We start from the raw sequence: 27,717 nt of genomic DNA on the forward strand, positions 1-27,717 counted from the left end.
CCAATATTATTAGTGATAAACAATAGGAGCAATAATGCTTATAAAAGCCAAAGAACAACAGCAAGCAAGGCAATTCTGGTGAGTATTTAAGTAAACAACTGTTGAGTTTTGATGTAGTTTTCTATCTATCATAAAGATAGTGTATATTGCCATTTGACTTGATCGGGAATTTTTCAATGAAATGTTATACTTGAAATATTAGTAAACAAGAGTAACACTGGTTGTGAAGAAGAATGAGTTTTGAAAATTCTCATTAGAAATATATTATGGAAAAAAGTTTTTAAGTTATTGAAATATCCTGTTTCAAAATTTCTAAATGTGAAGTTTCATTTTCCAGTTCAAATTGACTTTTCATTTTGAAATGTTGAAAAATGTATATAAAAAGGGATTAAAATTAAAAATATTGATGTAAAGCATTCCTTGATCAGATTTATAATTCTTTTTTCAGATTATCAATTTGCCAAAGTTTTGAGAATTGAGGATATTTTTTCAGAAGATTCAAAAACTTATATAGCACAGAATCATCGTTTCTTACTTATCTTCAGTTGTACTGATTTTCCTCTCAAGACAGAGATTCTGATTCCAGCTTCACCCATGACTTAAATCCTCTACTAGTAGTTAAACTATTTTTAAGTGAAAAAAAAAAAAAAGAATTCACCCAGATATTTGATTCATTCTCTTAATCAAGACTTTAAGACTCCTGGATGGAATTCATCAGCTAAATATCCCACTTACACCCCTAGTCATACCCAGAAGTGTCTTCAGACAGTGATTGAAGTGATAATGGTACACCTGCAGACCTTAACTAAAACGTTGTATGAGAGAAGAGATATTAATAGATATTATATATCTGTGTAAGCTGTTTAATTATGAAATATTTAGGTACTACAGACATAACAAGTGAGCACCAACCAGCATTCATCTTGGGGTTGCCAAGTGCCACCAAATTTCTGTTTTAAGTTTGCATTGTTTGGTGCCTAACTTTACCCTGAGCTTTCTAGTTTGGGGGGAATAAGAGCAGAGAAGGAGAAAAGAAAGAAAATAAAAAGATGGAATGGACCAGAAGTCTCTGGTACGTGTCTACATTGCTGACAAGGAAGTAAAAGTAGAGAGTGGACGAAATTAAGCCAAACAGCAATAGCTAGATAGTTATAATTTTCCAGGCTATGCAATTTAAAATACCTCTACACTACACAGAAGTCACTTCTGTGACCACAAAGTAGATGTGGCTTAAGAGTTTTTTTTTTTTTCTGGTTTTTGTTTTGTTTTCAAATCTTCTGTTATTGTCAAGCTTCTCAAAGTCTGTAAAGCAAAGCACTATTAAAACCCATATTACTCAGTAGGTGCTTATTACCCAGGGAAATTACATACATTACTGATTTCTAAATCAAATTGTTAGGAAGAATTCTGTTTAGATGAGTAAATATCAGTAATCTGTGAAGTGCTCTTTACCTTATTTACAACTTTACCACTTACTGATTTTAAAATGAAAGACTTGAAAGGTGTTTTAGCATCTTTGAGATTTTTTGACAATATAAATTATATTTTCATTAAGTTTTTATTAATCTATGAAGACTACCCACATGTTTAGCCATGACTAACCCATGTAAATGTTTTATCATGTGCTTTATGATAAGGTTGTAAATGTATAGATTGAATAATATTATACTTTTGCATTTAACTTAGAATTTTTTTGCCACAAAATAGAAACTGTATGATCTTCAGTTTCTGTACATATAGAAAATTGAAGTAGAATGGATGGAATATTCAGAAAGCAGAGAGAAAAATAATTTAATATCTTAAGCGGTTCTAGGAAGGATAAAGTTTACAAAAGATTTCAACCTTTCTGAATTGCTGAGGATATCTCCTCCAACCAGATACAGAGAGCCAGGGTGTCTCTGACCAGTCTCATTTTTTTCTACATGAAACATGAATAAAGTATTTCATTTTCCATGTCTTGTACAGGGTTCTTATTGCCCTGATTTTCCAGTAAATTGTTAGCAATTTCTTTCTTAGATGTAAGCATCTTTCCTAATGGATGGATATGGGGCAGTGGAAAACTGTCTTTACTTATTTAGTAATACTATTTCTTCATTGCTTCAAGTCAATATCTTAAAAATGGATGCCTTAATCTTGTGTGGGTGTGGAATTTCAGAAACACCCAAACAAGTTAGAAATATTCATCTCATTACATCATTGATGGGGGTTTTTTTTGAAAATCCACCTCCTTAATCTGTGTTTAGACACCAGTCTAAGATTATAATTTCAGAAAATCATAACCACCTAGTTTTTGCTCATTCTTGGCCTTGCCTCAATCTTGTTCAATATTGTTACGGATCTCTGTCTTTCTTTTTTTCTTTTTTTTTTTTTTTATCACCTTTAGAATTTATTAGTGCCAGTTAGCGAATTTCAGGATTTGTAGTCTGGAGAGCTCTCTTTGGCATTCTCCTTTTGAAGATAAACATACGTATTTGCATATAAATGTAAAGAAAATAAAAATGTTAAAAGGTAACTTGATTATAGTCAATAAGTTGCTTCAAAGAGAGAAAATGCTAGGAACTAAATGGTTCTGTGTGCCAGCAAGCAAAAATATAACAAAACCAGTACAAAAATTAAACCCGGATAAATTAAAATTAGAAATAAATTCCAAACTACTAGTCATGAGGCTAGTTAACCACTGGAAGAAGTTAACAAAGACAGTTGTGCTGTCTCCATTTTCTGATGCTTTCAAATCAGGGTGGAACATCTTTCTGAAAGGTTTGTGTGGTGTAAAACAGCTTATTGGACTCAGTTCAGATGTACCTAAGTGGCATGCCATATCCATTGACTAACCAGTTCAAATAGTTCCTCTAGACAGAAAAATATAAGAATAAGTATGTCAAAAGACCCAATAAAATATTTTTCTCAGCTGTAATGAAATATTCTTATCCAAGCTAGAAGAGCTCTTTGTTGTGATTTTAAATTTAAAATGTCCCAAATAGTGCCGTGTAGAACAACAGAAGGCAGGAAACCCTTGTCAAATTATCAGCCTTCATATTTCAAATGATTAATTAATTCATATCTGTCTGATGCATCTTGTGGTATTTGTAAGATAGCAAATTTATGTACTCAGGAATTGAACGCTGGTTTCGAGATTTCCAATCTAGGTCTGAGAAAACTGGCATTTTGGATTGCACAATGTGCAATCCCAGAATCACAGAAACCCCAGTGCCTCAGTACTTGTGAAAGGTTTGAGCATATGCAAGGGAGTTTACCTTGGGTAGAGCTAACGAGATGCAGTTTTTAAATAACAGTCTCTCTTTTACTGAATTATTAGATATGACCTGGTAGTATCATTACCAACCACTTCCACCGCTCAGTAGGGTTTGAACCGTAACAATTTTATGCAGTTGTTTTAGATATCTAAAGTTCAAAAGTTGTGCAAGCAAAATTGGTAGAACTCTTCAAAAATACTTGGGTTTGCACGGTTGGGGTTTTTTTTCAAAATGCCTGCAAGAACTTTTCTTTCTTTGTTTTTTGTTTTGTTTTGTTTTCATTTTTTTCAATTAAAAAAATCTTAGAAAAGTTCCTAAAATTAATGTTAGGCTTTTTCCACTTGTTGACAACGTGGTACACCTAAACTCTGTAGTATTTTCAGTAAATGTGACAAGCTTCAACTGGCTTTAAATTATTTTGATGTCATACCTCATAGAATTCAAGCTTTTAAATGAGGGCCTCTTTGTAAAATGTAAGCACTGGGTATAAGAGAACATTTGTTTTAAGAAGCAATGAAGTAAGAATGCTGAACTGAAAACTTTTAGACCCAGAATGCACCACCTTCCTGAGAATACATTATCAAGTAGCATAAGCTTTCCCAGAATGTAGGACAGCATTGTGTTTCCTGTGGTTTGTTCCTGCCAGAAGTCATCTTAGAGCAAATTAAAGGCAGCAATTATTTTTTTTTTCATTAGATATTTCTGGTTAATTTAATTTCCTACTTTGTCACCTCAATTTCATCTTCAACAATCTAATATTGAGGTAATGCGAAGCCTTTTTATAGAGGCTGATAGTGTAAGTGCTTATATATGCAAGTAGCTTTATTTATGTAAGTATTCCTGTGGCCGATACAGTAAAAAATATCCATAGAGGACATTATGGGGCCATAGGACTGAATAAAATCTCTTTTAGAATCCTGCTATGAAAATTCTCCTAAACTACCCCAGTATAGGACATGGATTTCTTTTCTGTGGTAGGATCTACCTCAAAAGGTTTTGGAGCTCTGGGAGCTTTGGGAGGACGGAGGATGAGGCTGTTGGCATGACATCTTGGCTTTAGTCATCAATTCCTAAAAGTACAGCTTCTCTGGAGTTACACTGCAGTTGAATTCCCTGAGCCAAGATTGCCCCAGGGACTCCTGGAAGGGAGACTGGAAAATACCGTCAATGGCCATACATTTTCAAAAGGGAAAGAGTTTTAATTATATTTCCAGATTAGAGTCAAAACTAGCAGACACTTCCAAAATAGCAGAAATTTTGTATAGTTGTATGTATCCTTTAATTATGTTCTATAGTTTTGAGAAATTTTGCATTCATATATGAACTTCATTCTGCGCCTGTGTTCTTGTATTTATTGCTCATATGATTATTTAATGTGAATAGAGTCACTTATATATTTTTACTCTTTTATTGTACTGTGACCACCAAAATGTTAACTACAAAAACTGTTGAGAGAGAGATCAATTAACAGATTCCTGACAGGCAATTGTATTTCAGGTTTTCTCAGTATTGTCCTGCCAGGAACCTTCACATTTTCCTAAAGGTCCGAAGAGTTTAGCTGCCATCTGAGTTCTCATCCTTTCCTAATCATAAACTAGTACTTGTAGCTTTGGGCCAAATGATGGGGCCAGATCCTATCATCACTGATAGCTATTGTCTTCACTGCAATTAGAAGTTAACTGGGGCACAAAATAATCCTAAAGATGGCAGGTGGGGTGTTTTTGTGGTACCCATTAAACTGTAATGTATTTCATAAGCTCAAAGTCCTAATGAGTACTGACACATTGGCTCTGACACACAGCATCCTTATAGGTTAAGCTCAAGTGACCTTAGAAAAAGGAACTGTAATATCTGTTCACTGGTCAATAGTGTTTTCTGAACCTGCAACAAGATAATTTTTCTAAATCTGTGAATTGCGCATTAGAAAAATTTAAATGCTACATTTTCTCTCTCACTTCTCCCAAAGGCGCCAGGCTTGTACTTCTGTATTGGTACTTTCTCATTTGGCACGCTGTAAATACGTTCCATTGTAGTTGGACAAATGCTCATCCTGAGCAACTATCCACAGATGTGTTCTAGAAACTGTGTAGAGATCAAAGAATACAGCACTATTTCTTACTGCTTGAAGCATCAATGGTCAGCAAATGAACATATATATTATAGAGCACCTGATCCTTATTTCTTAGTCGTACAGTAGTTTAAGGAATGTGTTGCCATTAGCAGCTAATCACTATAAACTGGATAAAAGCCATGTTGTTCTTCTTCTACTTATTTTTTTCTCTTGATTAGAGTGAGTTTTTGTGGTGTAGGCATCTTCTAGATTTCAGCGGGAAAGATACCATTTTGTACTGACTCAAATTGGAATAAGGTCACAGTTCTATTTTATACTTCTTTCATATCTGACAGGAAGGTGAAGGAATAAAACTGATTTCTTTTCATTCCACATAAAACCAATACATTTTTCTGATTCCTTTTCATTCTATTATTCATTTTGTGTTACAGTCCAGTATGTTTTAGAAGGGCTGTAAAGAAATTAGAAGGTCCAGCTATGAACCTCATTCCTTAAAGATTCAAATTCAGCAAAGTGGCATGGAGAACTCCTCCCCTATCGCCGTTTTTCCTCAGCAATTCATAGAATTCTCCACTCTCCTTTTATTAAAAGTGAAGTCAGGTAGTTGCCAAACTGATTGCTAAAGGTCCAAGGAAAAATCAGCCATTGGTTGAGGTGAGGTCAGTTAACTTCCAAACCACAGCGAAGACTTATGTGGATTTACTGAGCATGAGTTGAACCTTAGTAATTCACCTAAGTTGGACACAACTCAGTTTCAAAGAGTTAGACAATCAATACAGTGTTTTCATGCATTTCTGTTACTTATCCTTTTACATCAAGAAAGCCCATCTCTCTTGAGTAGGAGGCAGAACTTGTGCATTTAGTTCCATAATCGACTTCTGCTTGATTCCAGACCAGATGTCTGATATGGGAGATGTATCTGAGCATTTGGCATTACATTTCATACATATTTTCCATCACTTACCCAGGGGCCGAGTAAAGAGACTCAGTGACGGACCTAAAATGAAAATGTTGGTAAAAAAATTCCACTGAAACAACGTAAAGCTCACTATTTCATTCTAGTGGATTTGCATTTGAAGAAGTCCACCCTCGTGTAACTGCCTCTTTAAGTGCTTGGGTTTGTTTGTTTTAATTAAAAGATGATATTATGTCAGATAATCAAGCCAGATTGTCTTGGACAAGCTTCTGCGGGGGTTTGAGTGCTAGTCAAGTAAAACAATCTGTGTGCCTGCTCAACAGGTCTGCGTGTAACTACTGTAGCCTGAACAGCACCGTTTCATCTGTATGTAGCTCAGAACAGGGAGAGACTTGACAGGGAAATTTAATGGATTTTCAGGTGCCAAGTTCAGAAAAGCTATGTCAAATGAAACGCATTCGTGTCGTATTGCACTGGTTTTGGAACGCCAATGACACCTGTTGCAAAGGAAGAGAAGGCTCACGCCCCGTGCCGGATGGGACTGGGCACGGACTTTTTACAAAGAGTTGGTAAAAGTACCGTTTCTTGTAGGAGCTCTCAGCAATGCTGTGAATGCCCAGCTGATGGCTGGCAATATGTTGCCCAGGAGAAACAGAATTATTTTCACAGTTTTTTGAAAATACATATTTATTGTAATGACGCTTTGTTTTTCGGGTATATCAGCCTCAAGAAAAAATGCTGCCCCTGTCATAGTACTCGGCTATTACTCTCTAAGCTGAAAGCTTCACTGTATTCGGGAGTTAGAGGAAGCAAAAATGGAGAAATATTATTTTGGGAAGATTCGGAGTTGGCCTCTGGAAAGTGTTTTTAGTAGGATTATAGTATGATTTTCAACTTTCATTTAGTTATTTTGAAATTTTTTATGTCTTCCTTTCCAATCATTTTGAGTTGAATAGTTGCACTGTTGAGCATTATTGTTGTTGGTACTCTTCCCTCTCTTCTCTCCATATGACTCAAAACATGAAATTGCGAGCCTCTTTGGCTGGTGAACTTCTCTTTGAAGATGTAGCAAAATGGCAAATTCTCTCGCAATGCTATTAATATTCTCTGTGTACCTAGCAAGTCTCACAGACATAACAGGGTTTAAGTCTCTCATGTCCATATGGGATTTGCTGTAATAAACTCATAGTTTTGCTTGAATGTTAACGCATACGCTCAGCAGTTACATAGTTGCTGTCAGCTGAATGGAGCTCAACTTGGCATTTTTCATCCCACAAAATGTACAGCAAAAATAATGGAATATTAGTTTGGTTTAGGTTTTTTGTTTTTCAGGGATCAAGCTCTTTTGGGTAGTGCTTGACTAAATATGTTATAAAAGTCTTAAAATAATAAGCTGAATAGATTCAGGTGCTTTTTTTCCCCCCTTCACATTGTAATTGTGTACGTGTGTGTGTTTCTACTACGTATCTGAAACTTTAATTTTCTCAGATGTGCACATGATTAGCTTTGTAAAAGTTATTGTAGTGGAATGGAGTATTTATTTTTAAACTAAATTCTTAGGGAACTATTGACTGTAAATAAAAGACTATATTTTCCTCCTCGATATTTTTGTTCATTTTATCAATTGTATTTTTGTATGCAAAATATATTGTTGAGTTACTGTAGGTTTCTCTGTTTGAATAATTCTGTCTAAATAACGTTCTTCATTTACACTGCTTTACTGATCCAGTTAATATTGCAGGTTCAGTGTGCTTGTTAAAAAGATGCACAAGATTTGGGGATCTACAAAGAATTCAAACATGTAGCTCACTGATGCAAATTTCTTGAAGGTATTTTAATAAATCGGGGGGGGGTGGGGGGAGCGGTTGCATCTGAAACTATTTGCACACAACTCTTGGGATGTGGTTTTCCTCTAGTTCTCATGCCACTTTTTGCAACTTGTCACATTTCCAAATAAATAATATTGACAAGCTCTTCAATGCTTTTCAGTAACTGAGAGCATACTGCCCACAAAATGATATTAAAATAGTATCTTAAAGGTATGTATCATTCATGTCTCCAAACACTAATATTTGGGCTCTGATGGAACCCTCTTTTTTTCCTCTAAGGGGAAAAAAATGTATAAATTACATTATAATTTTATCTATATTTTACTGTTACTTGTATTACTTGACTGATAGCCTAGAAGACCTTACTACAGATCATTAGAGATACTTTTTTCCAGTTTCTCTACAGTCAGAATAGAAAACAATTACAATGTCAGTAATGTCATCCAGGAACTGACCATTGGGGGAGTACAGAAACTGGAAGCATCTTCACCAGGATGCTCAGCAAGTCTCCAAAGACTGGTCTATTTTAGCCAGTTTTGAAAGGGGGCGGGGGGGGGGGGGGGTGTTTGGCATCACACATAGCATACATTTAAAATAGAAAGGATGTGATTTGGTTTTAGATGTTTCTGAGAACAGCATTAGCATGTTTGTTTGAAAAGTATTATCCTTAACCAATCAGAGGTTGAAGTGATCATGTCAACAGAGAGTAAGAGCAAATATATGCTATGAAGGACCTTGAAAATCAAAAGAAACTGCTTAGGTTAAAGAGGGAGTCAGTGGAGCTACTCAACAAATCTACAGCAGCATGATCAAACCAATGGGGTTTGGATTGAAAAGTTGAATTTCTCATCACAGAAAAGACTACTGCATTGAGACTTGAGAAGACAAGATCCTGAGCAACGATTTCAGCTACATAAATGAATTGGGGATGCCAGATGATAGAAATAATCACCAAGATGTAGACATCAACCAAATATGAAGACGTGTTTGCAATCAATTTTCTCTAGAAAAAGGGACACATATGCATTGGGAAAACATGCTAGATGCTTAAATACCACAATGATGAGCATGTTAGAAGTATCTAGGTAGGCACTGAACAGTTAAGCAAGTATGTCATGAGTTCGATCATCCTAATTAAAATTAACTAAGGCAAAGCAATCCAACTTAAAGACAGTTGTTCTCTTTTCCTTCTTTAATTATTTATTGCCTAGTTTCCTGAACCTTTAGGACAATCAAGTGGGCTGCTGAAGAGACAGATGTTATAAGCCTTTTTGCTTGGAATCCTATTGATACGCTGTCGTGGTTTAACCCCACCCAGCAGGTAGGACCACTCAGCCGCTCACTCATTGCCCCTGGTTGTGACTGGGGAGAGAATCGGAAAAAGTGAGAAAAGTCATGGGCTGAGATAAGGACAGTTTAATAGGTAGAGCAAAAGCTGCACACTCAAGCAAAGCAAAGCAAAACAAGGAATTCATTCACTGCTTCCCATGGGCAGGCAGGTGTTCAGCCATCTCCAGGAAAGCAGGGCTCCATCATGTGTTACGGTTACTTGGGAAGACAAAGCATAACTATGAACATCACCTTCTTCCTCCCCCAGCTTTATACGCTGAGCATGATGTCACATGGTATGGAATAGCCCTCTGGTCTCTTGGGGGGCAACTGTCCCAGCTGTGTCCCCTCCCAGCTTCTTGTGCCCTCCCAGCCTGCTCACTGGTGGGATGGTATGAGGACCAGAAAAGGCCTTGACTTCCTAGCAACAGCCAAAAACACTGGTGTGCTGTCATCACTGTTTCTCATCCCAAATCCAAACCATAGCACTACACCAGCTTCTAGCAAGAAAGTTAGCTCCATCCCAGCTGAAACCATGACAAGATGTCAGATGAGAGGTTGTTTTTCTTTATCCACATGATTTAGTGTTCATTAAGAACCTAAATTTGACCCCCGGATCCAAAAGCATTGCAGTCCTGAAGTTCTTGAACCGTCTTTATGCTTCTTAAAATCCAGGATTTTTGCAGCAACTCACAAGATCTCGCCAAAGAGCAGTATTTGCCACAGTGCTGTGCCAGTTATCCTGAGGGAAAAATACCACATGCAGGGAAACAGATACATCAGATAAAGTGAATTTATTTCCGAGAATAAACCTGCATAATAACACCAAAGTTGATTAGAAATCCAAAATAGGAAGAAAAATCCTGAAGTTCGAAAACAAATTCTACTCTTCTGAACATACAAAGCTCCCATCAGACATAGACCTTGTTTTCTATGCTGTATTATTTGTATATGAAGTATTATGTGTATATGAAGTATTTCTATGCTTCATTATTTGTTAGCGTATTTCAGCTCTGGGGTTATTGAAAAATGTTATTTCATAAATGCAGAATGAATTGCTGTTAAGTACTGTAATGCAAATTGCTTCTAATTAATAGGCTGATTAGACTCATACAATTAAATAATTTCAGGGATGCATTGTTTCATATCTTTAAATATTACAGCTATTTATCCATGGGTTAAAGTTGGAGATAAAAGCAGGCAATTCCTAAGTTATTTGATTTATACATATGTAGATGCATATATATATGTATATTATTTTTTAATATATACATACACACATCTCTAATACAAGCTATGCTATTTATATGGCAAAATACATTGATCCAGTCGTAGATCTAATATATATATTTCAGTAATATATAATGAAATTTTCATACATCCATTAGTTCAGGAAAGGATAGTTAGCACAAATCAGTATTAAAAGCTGGAATACTGTAGTTATTGAAATAATTTAAAAGCAAATGAGCTGACAAGAGTAACATTTGAGATGTGCTTGTCAGAAAACTTTAATCAAAGCAGACTGGGGATTGCTATGGGTAACCTCTTTCATGAGACACATCCCAAGGTGCTTTGCAAAATAATGAAATTAACAATGCAAATATTGATGAATACACTAGGTCAAACAAAGCAGTCTTTGGTCTTGAGAGTGCCACTACCGTGAGTCAACAAACCAAGGGATTCCAGATGCAAAAAAAAAGTACAAGCCACGAAGCCAGACAAATAGGGTATCTGCCTTTCACTCTGTGCTGTGTTTTGGGGAAGGATGAATAAAAATTGTTCAATACAGTTTGCAAGTCTCGGTTTTGCTTTCTACAGAACTCTGGCATTTCGTTGTGTCTGTTTGCTCTAGGTTTTTTGCATCTTACAAACGATCTTTGACACATTCCTAAAAGTGCCAAATCTTTTCTGTAAGGTGGTGGATGAACAGGTGTATGGGATTCGGAAGTTTCTGGCTTCCGTATCGGCTACCTATTGTACGGGCTACTGCTGGAAGAAATGCTGTTCCTGTATACGTAACTCACCCACGCTTAAGAAAAGTTAGGATTTTTCAAGCTTGGTCTTACAGTGCTGTTTTATCAACCCCTGACAAGAGAAACTAAAGCTCCACAGATCACAGCTGAAGACAGGCTCAAAAGAAATGAGTGGTGATTTAACTTTTACAACTTATTCTTTTTGAGTGAAACTTGTTTAGGCATGCTGGGCCTTCATGAAAACCCTCTGCAGCTTCTTAAAAAGAATGTGAGGGGTGAGTGAGGAATAATTTTTTCAATCGCAGTGTGTTATAAGACTTCTTTCTTTTTTTTTTCTTGTGCATTGTTTCCTCTTTGTAAATTTTTCTGTCTTCCTCGTTCTCCCTCCCTGTTTAAGAAACCATTACTAGTTGCAAGTGCCTTTATCCAGCTCCAACATTTGTTCATTGCTAATAATGAAATTTATTCAAACAGTAAATTCCAGGACTGCAATGATTAAGCCATTTGAAATGGCTCCATTAATTGATCTCCAAATTTCTCAGCCAGATTATTGGTCATACTTGTAAGTATTTGTACTAATACTTGCAAATTTTTACTTCAGACTCTATTAGTCACAGAGTCAGGCACAAAAACCTACCGCACAATTCATAACTAATCAAAATACTGCCAATCAACCACGGAGAATTCTACAATTGCATAATTAGCTGAGCAGTAAAATTTGAAATTAACTTGTTATGAAAAGCTTGACCCACAAACGGCCATATCAAGTGAGCTCAAAGGACCATGTGTGTGAGTTAAGGGAAACATTTTTTAAATTTTGATGTCTACATTTTTATCTTTCGCTTCTCTTATTAACCTCAAAAAATGGCAACATGGTGTTGTTTGAAAGTGCTGTTTGCCAATCTCACATGCAGCATCTATAGCAGTATTTCGCGCTGTTGGCTGGTTATGAAACAGAGAGAAGTGTGCTGTGCCCATTTTTTTTCTGACTTTAAGCATCTTTGATTTCCACTGACGTACTGATGAAGACTGGCAGTGCTAGTTTTAGCTGTGATTCAAAGCTGTCTTTGAGAGATGCAATGGTATGATGTAAATGTTCTGAGGAGGCTGCGCATGCATGGTGTGGGATAATAGGGTTTTAATTATAGAACACAAAATGCTTTCAGATGTTTGAGGTATATGCATTCCCAAAACATTGCTTCCTATAGAGCCTGAAGTTCAGGGATTTTAAAGATTTGAAAGATTTTTAAAGATCTCAGAATTTTAAAGGAAAGCACAATATGACATGTATTCTCTGACTACAGAAATTAGTTCTGAGAGGATGAATAAAAGACGAGTTAAAAGAGACAGGGAGAAGGTGTTTCACCATGTGAATTTCGCCCTCTCTTTCTTCCTGATTTAAAGTCATCATCAGAAACTCATATAATGATCTTCCCCTCGCAGCCTTTGGATGATGCATTCCAAAACTCCAAAATGATGATGCAGATCCAAGACGGGTTTCTGAGACTGCTTCATGCACACGCTTCTGAAGTTGTCGTCTTTATTGCTTACATACAAGAGCGTATTTTCAGAAGTTTTCACAATATCACAAGAATATTTCTTCTTTCTACTCATTGCTCTCTGTTGGGTGATACTGCCACAGAAAGCAAGTTACGGGACCATATTCCATGTCCCGACAAAAAAAAAAAAGAAAAAAAACGCCTTGAGATTTTAAAAGAAGTTGCCCATCTCGTCTGGTCTTAAGTGTCTTCTAAAATACCAAACCACATCCATCTGCAAGGCTGTTGTGAAACTTTTACATTGATAAAAAACGTGAAGGGAAATCAGAGTTTCCAGAAGCTGAAAAAAGAGTTAAGATTCTCAAAAAGAGAACAACTTGCATATGCATCTCAAGATCCTATTCCAAGCCAGGCAGAAAATCTGGATATTTTCCAAAAGCAAGATTCAATATAAACTTGCTTCACACTGATGTTAGCATGTCCTTTCCTTTAAGCAGCGTCGAACAGCTGAGAGTCATTCACCTTACTTTAGAAATTTTTTTTTTGAGAGAAAAGGGGCAAAGGCAATATTAACTTTTAAGTAATGTGAGCACAAGAAATCTGATGCCAAACTGCCCTTTTTGCTCCTGGGATTGTGTTGAGCTAATTCCCAAGGCATCCTTCTGAAAATGTATCCTTTGGACTGGAAAAAGAAAAGAAAAAAAAGGCAAAACCCACCCTCTTGGACCCTACTGTTTTAGTTCCCTGTGTGAATCTTCTGGTTTGATTTAGGAATGTGCTGCTCGGTTCCCATGTGCATTGTTGTGGTAGTATTTACTTTGGAAGGAAAAGTGAGTATACGGTTCACGCCTTAACCTTGTCAAGCTTCCCCCTTACCAACTTGAACTGACACCATACAAATTCTGAAAGGAAAGGCCACAGCCAAAATTAATCATAAACATTAACCATAAAATATTACTCTTGACCCTACCAAGGGGCAGACCTCTAGGAATAACATCCTGCTCCTTAAGAAAATAACATCCCTCTCCAACCGAGAGGAGCAGACGGTCTCGTCTATGCATGACGGACACGCTGACCTGCGCCTCGGGGAGTAACATCCGTTTTCGACTCAGAGGGTAATAAGCACTCCCGGCCTTACATTATGGAAGTCCTTCCCCAATCACTGCCCGACATATAAGCTTTGGCAGCTTGCGCCGCCTGCGTAAAACAAGTCCTGTCCAAGGTTGTGCTGCAAGGTTAGGTTTTTATGCATAGCCAAAGAGACTGAGGCTGAAGCTGGAAGAATTAGAGCTGCCACCCCAGCTTCCAGGCTGGTTTGACCTGAATGAAAACTGTATCTATGCTTCGCATCGTTGTACCTACAATGAGGCCTGAGGGAAGGCTACAGTCTCTACCTCCTTTGTAACATTGCGCTTGAAGACAGTCTATGCTTAGTTTATTCCTAAACGCGCAGTCCACAGATTGGAGAACCTCTTTCCATAGCTATCAGGCAGTATCTTGTTCAGCAGCAAATTGAATTAATACAAACCTCAGAAATCTGAAAAACCCAGAACCAAAGCATATTGCCCACTACTAATTTTATTTGGAAAAGAAAGAATAGATCAAAGAACAACCTACTTGATTGCAAGTCACTGGAGACGAGACTTAGGTGCCTAAATCAAGCAAGACTTGCAATGCTGCATGAAGCATTTCCTAAATATGACAAAAAATCTGGGTGTGGACCAGATTGCTTCCCAGGAGATGTTGGTTGTACTGGCACTGACAGTGAGAGATTTCAGCAGCAAGCTGATGAACTTGTGTCGAGGATGCCCTGCAGATGTATTTCTGATACTGCGTCCCTCCCTGAATTCCTTCCCTTGCCAGCAAGGACGAGATGGAAGTAGCACCAAAGCCCACTCTTCAGGGGTTGCCCTCGGCATAAACCCCTTCCTCAAGGTCACCTCGCCGAGGGATTTTGGTCTTTCTTTTCCCAATGTGTCAGCCCCAGATGGAAGACGAGCTGCCGTCGGGACAGGCAGATTAAGTGGGAAGAGAACCAGGGAGAGAATAGGATGTCACTCCTAAATGTTGGTGCACTCAGCAATGATGTGATATAATTGTCATAGAAGATTAAAGAAAAATTTCCCTGATAACCCTTGTTTTTCCCTGTGCTGCGACACAGGGAATTTCCCTGATAACCCTTGTTTTTCCCTGTGTTTGTCTCACCCATTGAATGATGCTAATTAAAGAATAAACTTCAAGCTTTTGCAATTAAATTATTGCCGGTAACCATGTTTGTGAGGTTAAAACTTATCCGGGATCTCTATGCTACACTGAAGTGCAGCTATGGCCCCAGTAAGCGAATGTGACAGATTTGATAGAGATGGCAGAGGTTACCGCAGTGTCATCTGCCGCATAAATGCCTTGAGGTGAGTGAATATTTTCACAGGAATTGATCTGTACTTGATTTGTACTTGTGCAGCCTATTCATATCTAACAAATCTAACCCGTACTCTCCCCAGCTGGCTTATTTCTGGCAACACAATACAAACGGAATACACTCCCCCCTTCACACTAATGCCGATACATCTCTCCTGTTATTAATAAGCTATTTATACACATTCTGACAGCAGACTAGACCTCATCTTTGAGATCAGTACCTGACGCTCATATTTCTTCCCTCTTGCCCTCTGTTTCTTTCCACCATCCATCACACTGACTCTTACTTCCTATCGTCTCCTGTGAAATAGACACTACCTTCTTTTTTCACCAACGGTAAAACAGATCAAGGTGGTTCCATGTGTTGGTAAAGATAAATGTCGAGGCTAAAATCTTTCCTTGTGTGGCTTCCATTAAATTTCATTGGGTAGCACTTGCACACCTTTCGACTATGATGCACAAAGGCTAGCGTCGCAAAAGATTTTTGGAGTCTCATAACATCGTGCCTTTTTAGGAAAAGAGTGCTTCTGCACTCCTCTTAATTGAAATCAAACGCCACGTAAACCTCCTTATGTTTGGTGACTTAGTTGTCCAGTCTTTCCAAACAGTCCCGTCTCTAATGGTACAGGTGGTACTTTATGTCGCAGAGAAGACGGAGAAAACATGCCTTGGAATTATGCAACCAGTATTTCAATGTAATTGTGATAACTAAACATGGTAGACTACATTAAAGATGTTTTAGCTCTGGAGACGCAGCAAAGATAAAGAAGAAGAGACGTGAAGATGCATTTGGACCTAAGGCAATTCTCACTGGGAGAGATTTTTGCTTTACCCGGCTTCTCTCTCGGGGGGAGGTAGGGGGAGGTCTTCTCACTTGTCACAGTTAGGTGCTAGGAAGAGAAGTATATTTCTTGCCAGGTATCTGTGTATGTTTTGTTCTTGGTAAGGAACTAAAATATTTGGTTCTGAAGGAAGGGCGTTTTCTTTTGGTTTATGAAGGACATTGCTGCAAGAACTAAACTTGGTGGCAGCGGCGAAGGGACGCGGCCGACCTCTGACAGCCCATCGACACCCCCGCTTTACAAAAACCTGCCAGGGTAGCTGTTCTCTCAGCGGGCTGAGCGACGGCAGCTTCGTCAGCAGGCAAAGCTCCGAATTTCCTTCAGAGGAAAACTGAGTCTGACTTTTTGAACTTTGAGACTACTGGGCTGAGCAGAGCGAAAACAATTGTTTAGAGACATCACGCATGGATCTAAGGGACAGATGGCTTCGAACTGTGCCAGAGAATTATGATAAGGCATTCAGGCTGCATAGCAGGTTTTTTTCTATTTATTTCTTTTTAATCATTGTTCTTGCTCTACCATTTGTCCTCAGTCTCACTTGCTTTCCACTGTTCCTCAGTAACAGCGAATATACGAGATATTCTGCTAGAAACCTGAGGCCACTTAATAAGCAGCCGTACGCTGAGTTCGACTCACATTCAGAGAGAAATAGCCTCCTTGAACATGAAGATCCAAACTGAAGGCAAGTTGGATGCCTCTGGGATATTATGGTTCCTCACAGGCTTTCGCTGGTGTCCATTCACAGGCAGGTCTCCTTTTAAAGCGTATTCTGTACAAAAAGAAACCTAAAAGCGACTTAACGGTGAAATTAAAGACCTACATAGATTACACTCCCAACGCAAGGGAACGGATTAACTTTTCTTTCAACTCCTTCTGCTGAATGTTGATTTAATATATCGTCTTGACTTTTAATAAGGTTATTGAAAGATAAAAGCATATAAGGAGCTGTGCCACAGATGCGACAGTCAACTTCATATGCAAAATAAAAAGAGACATTATAATAAAAAGAAAATTGAACGTTGCTTGTATAAATCTGGCTTTGTTTTGATGCATAAACCAGCAAACACTGTTCCACACTGAGGTTTTCAAGAATGTCTTAAGTATACAACGCTTCTGATGCCACCCCAGTTGCCTATATATAGATCTGTCTTGTGTAAAGAATTTAAAAAGCATTAGAATGGAGAAATCAAAGAGACAATAAATTTTAAACCAATCTTATTGTCTGCAGCCTAAAGTGTTATTAAGATCAAAGTGGAGCAAACATCTGGCATTTGCCTTTCTGCAAAAATTAGATCAAATTACCTACCATAGGATTTAGATCCATTCGGTAAGTTCTTTCCATTGTACACATAGTTTTCTTTCTCCTGTTTATTTCCTCGATCTAACTTAATGCCCAAAATCTAGCCTCTTCCCTCATTTGGAATTGAAACAAATTAACAATAAAAATGGAAATATATGTTTCTCGTGAACATCTGTTTCCTAAGGAACGTTCAAGGTCCTTCAGATCCTAAGGAGAGAGGTTCAGCTAGCCTTCATCTTTGCCCTTAAGTGTAATTGTCTAGAAACAAACTTTACTGAATACACACAACCCTATCCCGCCCCTTGAAAAATAAATTCTTCATGCCTACTGTTGTAATCACTGTCATCATTGACTTTATTCTACACTAAGCACTCACAAAGTAAGTTGTTAAAAAGCTTGGCACGCTGGCCCATACTTTTATCTAGAAACTTATCAAATGTACATTTTTCAGACTTTTCAGTGTCTCTAATGCATTCCTAGGCTTTTGACATCTTTGTTTAGCTAAATATATGTATGGTACATCTATATAACATGACTTTTTACTTCTTTGAATAGAAGAATACACTAATACAAAGCTAAGATTGAGAATATGTCTCTCTCCTCAAATACAGTAAAGAGGGTGCCTTTATACCTCAACAAACTAATTACAAACCATAGAAATTTGGTACAGTTTAAGGGAAAAAAAATATTAAGGTCCTCAAATTCGTCAATAAATAAATCAAACAAACTTAACAGTGCTCTGTAGTGATGCCATGCAATAACTATAAAATGATGATTAATGAATTTGAGTGTTGGTGTCCCAGATGAGCTGTAACTGACACATTAATTCTTTCCAATTGCTTTCTTGCTGGAATCCATATTGATATTACTAGACAGAAGGATAAGATATAGCTCTCAATTATTCTGGAGAGAGATGGAGATATTATTTTAACCTTTGTTCTTTTGATCTCTTTTAATATGAATTGGAATATGGCTGTGTCCATAAGGCATTCTTTAAAAAAGAAATGCAAACACGGCTATTTCAAATTTTATTTGCAGAAGTTTTATTGGGAGTCAGTGTAACTTCTCCATTTGCTTCATCCCCAAGTTATGTGAGTTACATCTGTATCGCAGCAAGGAGGAGTTATTGCTTATTGCAACTTAGAAGTTTATTCTAATGCAATCCCAAACATTCTTCTTTTATGTCAGTGTATAATTTGATCCTCATATCTTGCTCCTTGGTAGATAATGAATTTTATTTTCAATATTTTTAGAAAATAATAGGAAAAGGAGCAAGTGACAGTTAAAATTTCTGTACTCCTCCCCCCAGCCCCGTAAAAGCTCGGGGAGGAATTCAGGCAGCCAGAAGCCACACATTGTCAAAGGGCACCTTAAAGTCATCAGCTACATTCCCAGGCAGGCAGTGCAGACAGCCTTCAGATGTTTTTATGAACCTGCATTACAAGGTAGCATCAAAAATCTGCACTACTGGGATTCGTTACGATACCTGTGCATCGCTGCCCATTTCTGGCTTCACTCTCAGCTGATTAAAAAGTAAAGCAAGGTATCTGACTCTTATCATGGTTAATCTTTTTGATACCTTAAGGCTAAGATCTGACGGTTATTAAAAATATGTAGCAGTGATATCTCCAGTGTTTTGGCTAACTCCAAATACACATTGCTTTTTTCACTCCCTTACATTTTAAATGATGCAGCTCTCCCCTTCAGAAGTCTTTGGTTAGTACAACCACCCAGGTAAGCAGAATGACTGAGAAAAACTTTTGAACCTCCTTCTGCCCATATCCACTGCTGTACTTCGGTAATTAATGAAGTGGTTTCTAAGGCAAGTTTGAGTTATTTGGGGGAATAAGATGTATGTTTTTTAAAAAGCGAAGGAAAATCATGTAAGGGGAACACTGGGTTAAGCAAACCAGCATTCTCCTCTCGGTCTTCTACCGGTGACTTGGTGCTTCTCCTTTAGGAAACCTTTTGGAACAAGCAACTCTCCGTTCGCTCCTGTGCACTGGACAGCACAAAGAAACATTAGTCCCCAGGGGTACGGCTCTCCAGTGCTCTTTGGTGTGGGTTTGTTGTTTTTTTTTTTTCACTCAGGAGAAGGTAAATTACATGGTTAAATTACCGCATCGTTTTTGCAAATGCAACGTCCCTCTTCCCAGCCAGGCAGCACCGCTGACAGGCGGCTGGAGGGGAGCCACGCTGCTGCCTGTTCCACCGCCCCATCCAGGACGCACCATGCCCACTGCGCGCCTGTGTTGCTCAGATGTCTCCCACATGCTCAGCAAATCCGACGTGCTCTTGATGCCTCCGTCCCACAACGTGTGTGCGCAACAACTGCGCAGCACATGGGTGACAGAGCACACACGGAATCTCCAAGCAGAAATCTCGCCTGCCCCACTGGGGAGGGAGAAAGTAACAGTCTTATTTACATCTGTGTCCCTGAAAGCTGATTAAGGTGTGTGAATTCCCTCTCTCGCGTCTTCTTTTGATCAGTGTAACTATCTCTAAAGCGCGCGGGACTTCACAGTGGACGTATCTTCAATTCAGAGCTGGTATGTAGGGCAACTGTAAATTACAGCGCATGTCGGCTCTTGTTAGCATTTGGATGGGAAGACCATAGTACTACAAGTAGACTTACTAGAAAGGTAAGTCCAGGAGGTCTTTCCCTCCATCTTAAATCTTCAAATAAAGATATATATGCACGTCTTTTCAAGGAAACTTATTGTGTCCAACTGTGCCTAAAACCCGCACCAGAAAAAGTCGGTTGCCTTTCAGAAATAATGATTTTAATGTTATCAGCCTTTCAGCAAGTTTTAGAAGCACAAAAAAAAAAAAAAAAAAAAAAAAAGAAAAAAACTAGAAGAGAAGGAAGACTAAACCAAAAAGTTCTTAAAAACTCCAGACAACCAGTACTACTACAATGCTCAGCTCCGTTATTTCACAAGGGCTTTGCATGAAGGAAAACCACACTGGATCCTACCAGCACCCAGCTTCCCAGAGCTGGAAACGGGACATCTGGCCCCTTTCTCTGGGTGTCTGTGCGCGCTACAGGAAAACACTACATGTTGTTCACTCTTAAGATTGTATATCCGACTATGTCGTTGTCAGTCCTTGGAAGTGAAAGGTGTCCATCTGACAGGGTGGCAGGTTGGAAAGGTAAAATTTATACTGTTCCTGCCCACCTCCCACCGGTGGGGTGGAAATTTGGGAGAAACCTGTTCTCTGTGGTCGCAGTCCTTGCTCGCCACTGCCCATGCTCAAGTGACGCCAGCAGGGACAGAGAAGGTAAAAGGAAATGACAAATCTTCCTGTTCTCGTTTGTATTTATTGTTTCACCTTCTCTGTCCCTATTTATAGCTTGTAACGTGCTGTGTGGCAAAGCTGTCCCTTGTTCTCTTTTTCTAAAAGCGGGAGCAAACTGCTCGCTCGATGTAAAACCGAGATAAGGCGTAAGGCAGGCACGCCGACTCCAACTTTAAAGAATTCAAGGCTCGTTTATATTTTGAACTGTCACTATATGGTTTCCAAGGGGAAAAGTGTGAGTAAAGATTGAGATTTTTCCTTCTATAAATTGTGGAAGGGTGAGGGGGAAGTGACAGATCTCATTTAAAAACTTATTGAAGTAGCCGTGTTGAATGATGGTGCCATCGCTTGTCTTTGTGTCTCATTGTCATAATGTAAGCCCTTTTATAATTAGAAGAAACCACAGAAGTCAGAGTAAAGTACAACAGATCCAGAAAGAGCTGGAAACTTAAGGAAGAAATAATAATAATAAAAAAAAAACAACAAACAACAATAGACATGGGCTGGAGAAGATATTTTATTTATTTGTTACTAGTAGTTAAAATGACGTACAAAATGCTGGGAAGAAAAAACTCCAATTCTATTCAGTTACAAAATAATTAAAACTTCATTTTAAACCAAGTTTTGCTTTGTGAGACCGAGCATGAAAATACTGCAGCCTTAGGTTATATAGTCCATTGTTTTTAGAATAAAGCAGACGTTTAAATACATATTGTGGCTGATATTTAATATCTCGTATAATTGTAAGTTAGCAGAACTTTCTTACTCTCAGGCAATAACTAGCAATTCATAGAAGTTCTTCATTTAAAATTTACATGGCTGGGGGGGGGGGGGGGGGGGGGGGGAAGAAACTGCCTCAAGGGGAGTTCCGTCATGATCTATGCACAGGCTGGTTTGGAACGTAAAGATTTGTAAAACTTTCATCGGTTTTCCTTCAGAACGCTAGCCCAATCTTAAATAAAGGAGTCAGTAATGTCTGAAGCTTTGCTTAATGGCTAAGGGTTTAGGGACATCGCAGCCTAGGATGAAATCCCATCGCTGAAAAAGACAATGAGAGTTTTGCTGTTAACTTCACGTGAAGAAAAAAAGTAATCATCAGTCTTGAGGTGTGCCCATTTCTTGACCAGAAACCCTAGCTAGCACAAAACTTTCAGCAACGACTGAGATTGGCCCTTTCCCCTGCAAACCAACTCAAAAAAAAAAAAAAAGTAATTTAAAGGAAAACAACCCCTGCCTATTATCCCAGTGAAAGAGGATTTGTATTAATAATAACATTAAATATCCATATCTTTCTGTTTAACTATTCACATTCCACACAGTGGAAATCTACCTCCTGTAATTCCAGATTTTAAAATTGGATTTTAAAATCCATGAAGAAATGTGTCAAACCTGCTGACTGAGAGTACACCAGATGAAATGCATTTTCATAGTACCAGTCACCGAGTTGCAATCTCTTAATCTTACAAACACAGACCTCGCAGCAGTGGATTTTACAGTAAATATCTGTTAATTGCAGAGATGCAGGATATCACCAATAACCGTGCGATGCGTTGTGTAACAGCTGGGGCGTCTAATACAATGACTGCACACTGGATGCATCTGTGACGTTTTTCCCTTTGGACATATTAATCAGAGCAGAATTGTCTCCCTCAGCGTTCAGGGGACAGAAACGCTGTCCAGATAGTCACCTTGTGGCTGAGAGAGGCATCTGGTGGGAGAGGGAACAGTTACGCCGACAGTGGGGACTACGGAGTATTGCTGCTGAGTGGGGAAACCGCGTCCTGGACTATCCAAGCCCCATGGTACAATTAACATGGCCCTAACTCCCATTTCACTCACACCGGCGATGTCCGGGTTGCTTTCAGGCCTGGTACTGGCTCGGGCATAGGAACACGCCTTTCCTTGGGTATCCCACCGGACCGGCCGGGCTGTGGGGACCCTGGAGGCAGAGGCAGAGGCGGGAAGGTGTGCAGCACCTTCTGAGCTCTTCGCCACCCGGTGGGAGAGCGTCCTCGCGAAGCCAGCGCCCAGGGCAGCACGAGCAGTCTGCACGCCACGGGGTGGGAGATGCAGCCAGCCGGGAGACAACCCCCAGGCTTCCCATGGAGCGCCCAGGAAAGCAAGGGCAACATGCAGGGAAGGGTTGCCTCTCGGGTCCAACGGCCCGGGGTCCACCTCGCTAAACCACCTTCTTTTGCGGGACCCTCCCTGCTCTTGCCAAAACCTACAGCCCCGATGAAGCTTAAGCTCCTGTTCCTGAAGGAAAGAAAAGGCAGGATAACCTCCCAGGTGAGATTCATCAAGCTGTTGGAAGTCATGTGTCCCCTTTCATGTTTTTCCCCCCAAATGAGAGGGGCAGTTAGCCCTTAATTTTCAGGAAATTCTCTTTACTTAGTCCAAATCCAGTTTAAACGCAAGTCTGTGGTAAAAGATATAAAAAGAGGATTATTGCTGGCAAAGTTCTGCATCTCTTTTTCAACAAACTGCATGCCTGTGGCAAAGCTAAAATAACAATAACAATGCAATGTTTACTAGTCATGAATGTCGTGTCTTTTGTCTCTTGTGTGGTTATTGCATTTGCAGTCACATGATGCTTGTTTTAATTTTTGCTTTGCTCTTTATGTACTAAATTACTGCCATTCTGTACTTGATCTTGGTTAGCAAGATTTTTGTGCTGCGGTTATGTATGTTTTTTATGTATGCATGTGAAAAAGAGAAGGAGAGAGTTCGGATACGCACAATGGAGTATGCGTACCCATTGCATGTACGTATAGATACCAAGGACTAAAAGATACTGCATATACATATATATGTAGATATGAAGAATAACTGATATCAGAAATACAAGACATGGAATGGATCTAGTGGCACAAGAATGGGTTTTGACTGAGTTAGAGAGCCATTAGAATTCAGAAGTATATTTATAGCCTTGTATATAGTTTCTCTTTAATTTATGTAATATATGACTAGGTATATAAATTAAAGCAAAACGTAAACAGAAGACGATATCTCTTCCTCTGTGTCTTCCTATTTATGTATCTTTCCTTTTTCTACTCCCTTTTGTATTCCCCCTGTCTACTTACTTTGGCCTTTTGCTTTTTAACTTGCTGCAGCTCTGTTTTCCATCCACCTATAGTGACTTTTCAACACGCCCGCGTCCCCCCATTGTTCTCCAGACATGGCTTTTTGGATTACAGTTATTTTTTTGAAGAAGCAGCATGTTACAAACTCTTGATACAGCTGCTATTTTCAGTGATGGTTTTGCTACGCTTTAAACTGCTTTTTGCCTACTTCGTACTTAACAATAGCTCCATGCTTTCAAATATATTGTCCTCTCGCTTTGATGTTTCTTTTAATACAGTAAAAGCAAATAGCACGGCAGGTGAACATTAGCAAAAGCCACAGCTCCACTTTCCCAGCAAGCAGCAAAAATGTGAATATACACTAGGAAACCTAATTCATGACTGCGGGTAAATAGATTTTTTTAATATGTCATACCCCTGGTAAACTTTTTTGTCATAGTGAACATTCATATATCTGCTTGGACACATCCATTTTCTCTCTTACACACAAACATACACACGTGTGCCCTTCCCTTACATCCATTTTTTGCTTTGGTTTTTTTTTTTTTTTTTTTTTTTCTCGTTTTAGGTAATTCACAATTTTGTCCAGCCCGGAAGGTACGCTAGTTCATGCCACTCACTCTCACGCTGGCAAGGATTGCGCACACTCTGGGTGCAATCGGTACCATATTTTTCTCAGTTTAGTCCAAGTCAATAGATATACACCGGCATTCCTTAACTCGGGTGATTCTTTTCTTCTTTCTCGGGGGCTGAAGCTCGGGGCAATTGAGTGTAACAGTCATGGTGGTGAATTTCTTGGGCTTGCAGAAGGAACAAGATTGGAAGGAGCCTTCCTCTTTGCGGACATGCCTGGGGATGTAGAAGGAATTGCACTGGCCGTAGCAGAACCTGTTGATGATGGTACGACTGTTGCAGCCTTCTTCGTGGATAGTTTGTTTGAGGGGTTGAGTTTTACACCAATCCCGCTTTAGATATTTGCGCTCGGTGATGTGCAGCGCCTCCTGACTAGACTCCAGCACCTCTTCAGCAGGCATCGAGGTGCCTTTTCCTCGTTCTCGATGCCTAGAGCCCGACTGCTGCTGTGTCTGCATTTGCTCCGAATCATTGGGCTGATCTTTGTCGGGAGGAGGGATGGCACCTTGAGATCCACGATTCCTCTTTCTCCCTTCTGCTGCCGGTAGCAGAAATCCCATCAGAAGACACACGGCGCCGACGGCATACAGTGTGCGGACCATCCTATATGGAGGAAGTTGAGGGAATAAAGCACAGTTGTGGATTTCAGATAGAACAGAACAGAAGTCAGCTACACAGTAAATTTCCAGTTCCAGAAAAGAAATGTCTGTGTGTGTGCACACACAGTTATAAAAGATAAGCATTTTGCCTTTAGCAGCTGGAAAGCTGTTTCCAAATTACCAAGTGATAAAAGCTTTAATGTACAGTGATTGAAAGTCAGAGGCTAAACTAAGTCCAAACGGAATTTCGTTTTGTGTAGCATGCATCTTTTTCCAGCTCTCTTCTCCGTGTATATTACCCCAGTTAAGAGTTCTCATTCCCTTCCCATAGCTCACTGGCATTAGGAACGTTGCTCCTGACCTACACTGGTGGAAGAACAGATTTCATATTACACAAGGATTTCTATGACACAGCTAGCTGCAGTACCAGCGGACTAAACTCTTTGACTCAGGAGATCAACATAACTACGTGTTCCTTAGTCAGACTCAGAAGCTTTGTACAGCTTCTTGCATAATATACGTGCAGAATAAAATGCACATGCTATATATCCACCTGCTGTCTGAATTGGAGCATCCCAAGCTCTGCCACATTGCCCCTCTGAATTGGTCCAATGCGTCTCAGCGTAATGAAACTTAAGGTAAGAGACGTCCAACAAGACAGGAAACTAATATAAAAGAATATTTAGGTATAGTTTAAAAGAGACGCATCTGTAATTTCAAATTACTCCTTCTCGTGCATTACTCTGAATCCTTGACAGAAGTTACACAGATGCAGTCACAATGTTAAAAAATTTTCAGATCTCTGAATTTTATTCATGATATACAACGTGATATTGAAAGGACATATGAGGACAGCAGAGTTTCATATATGACATTAAGTATCATGAGGTATCAGTATCAGAAAAGAACGTCGTTTGTGCACACACACAAAAAACCACTACAAGAAGTGCAGTAAGTGGAAACTATCAGGTTCTTCAAAACGGCAGCCCCGCTCCAAACCTAATTTACTAGCATAGGAACAGCCTTTCTTGCCTCCCTTATTCCACCATTTCTGCTGCTTCCCAAAGCTCTGAGTTCGTTTGGCTGCTCAGTCAGCTCAAGTCACCAACCAGCCGGGAAGAAACTCATCAGCGGTCACACTTTCCCCCCTTCAAGAAGTACTGTGGTCTCCACGTTGTTCTGGAAAGCAAAGGATGTGGCAGCAAGAGAGACAGATCGGGGAATGAGGTTCTCAGGGGATCCTCCCCATGGGGAGCTTGGAAGAAACCACCAGAAATGAGCAACTGCTTGCAAAAACCCCATAAAACAGCAGAACTGCCAAGAGGCACATGCATTAAAGAGGGGAAGAACTGTGAAAAAAAAAAAAAAAATGAAGACGACGGTGTCTTCTACCTGCTTGGAGTGCTGTGGTTCTATCCCTTATTTGACTCGTTTTATCAGTAAGGAGCAAATTAGCATTTGAGAGTCCTGCTTGTGTTACTACCCAAGAAACACATGTGAAGCCAAGGGCACCCTTCTGGACAGCTTTACCCGCTCTGCCGGAGACCACACAACTAGGCAGGAAAGCAGCCAAATGCCAACGCTGTAAGGGCCACCTAGAGACTCAGTAAAGGCTCAGGGTAAGTACCATTGGCTATAAAAGATAACTGTTAATTTCTCGGTTACAAGGTCTTTCCAGTCACACGGAGAAAATAAATGTTACATTATGCTGTTCAAAAAGCGTTTCTCGCCGAATGGACCGGGAAAGGAATGACTGGAGTGGAAAAGTATCACAGGGGGTTCCCATTGCATCCAGGGATTTGCTTGTGGGTCTAACATTTTAAGTGTTCGTCAACAGATTGTTAGAGCACCTAGAGTTTATAATATGTGAGAAATACATGCATTCATTTTATTCATTTATGTTTATATACCAGTATGTCCTACGTTTGGCAGAAGCCTCAGGCTTCAAGTGAGGGATGCAAGAATGACACTACTGCCAACTCCGACAGACAGCTTGGAAGGGCTGCTTTTAATATCTAAATGAAATAGGGTACAGAACATGCAATTTTAATAACCTTAAGGCTCTGACATAGAACACACACACAAAAAAGTTGGGAATTCTAATTGAAGACTAACGCAGCACAATTTCAAGTGTCAGCTTGGACTCCACATTTGCTCGTTTTTCCCCATTTCTGTTACAACCTGAATGTTATTTAAACACTTTTCTTTTGAAATACAATTTTCTCTTTAAAATATTTTTTTAAAAAGAGTTATAAACCACTGCTTATTTCCTCAAGAGACCGGAATGACTCCTTCCAAAACTATTCCTTCTTCTCCGGCAACTGTATACCCATGCTGTATTTAGACAGTATTTTAATATGCACTTTATTTACTCAACATGGTGCCAGAGCCTTAAATGAAAAAAAAAAAAAAAAAAAAAAAAAAGTCATTGCATGCAATTGAAAATAAATTGCTAGTTTATAAGCAGTGCCAGGAAACTTCAGGTGTTTGTTTAGTGTCCCATAACTGAGTTGAAGTTTCAGCAACATGCATATTCCTGGACTACTTTTATTTCTAAAACTGTGGACCTCCACATTTGGGTTTTCTTTGGGGGGGACGGGGTTTGTAAATGTGCAACTGATGACACAGTAAGGTCTACTCAGGTGAAAATGAGGTGTACTTTAGGATGCGA

At 39.2% G+C, this 27,717-nt stretch overlaps 1 protein-coding gene across 1 annotated transcript; it reads right to left on the reverse strand.

Moving 5' to 3' along the window:
- Positions 1-24,494: 24,494 nt before the first annotated feature.
- On the reverse strand, positions 24,495-25,049 carry GREM1 (gremlin 1, DAN family BMP antagonist; the record flags this gene model as incomplete). The annotated part of the gene is made up of 1 exon (XM_082485822.1): positions 24,495-25,049. One exon carries the CDS (start codon positions 25,047-25,049, stop codon positions 24,495-24,497), a length of 555 nt encoding a protein of 184 aa, XP_082341948.1.
- Between the last annotated feature and the right edge of the window lie 2,668 nt (positions 25,050-27,717).

Source organism: Vanellus vanellus, assembly GCF_965231255.1.
Source record: "Vanellus vanellus genome assembly, chromosome: 6".
NCBI classification, from domain to species: domain Eukaryota; kingdom Metazoa; phylum Chordata; class Aves; order Charadriiformes; family Charadriidae; genus Vanellus; species Vanellus vanellus.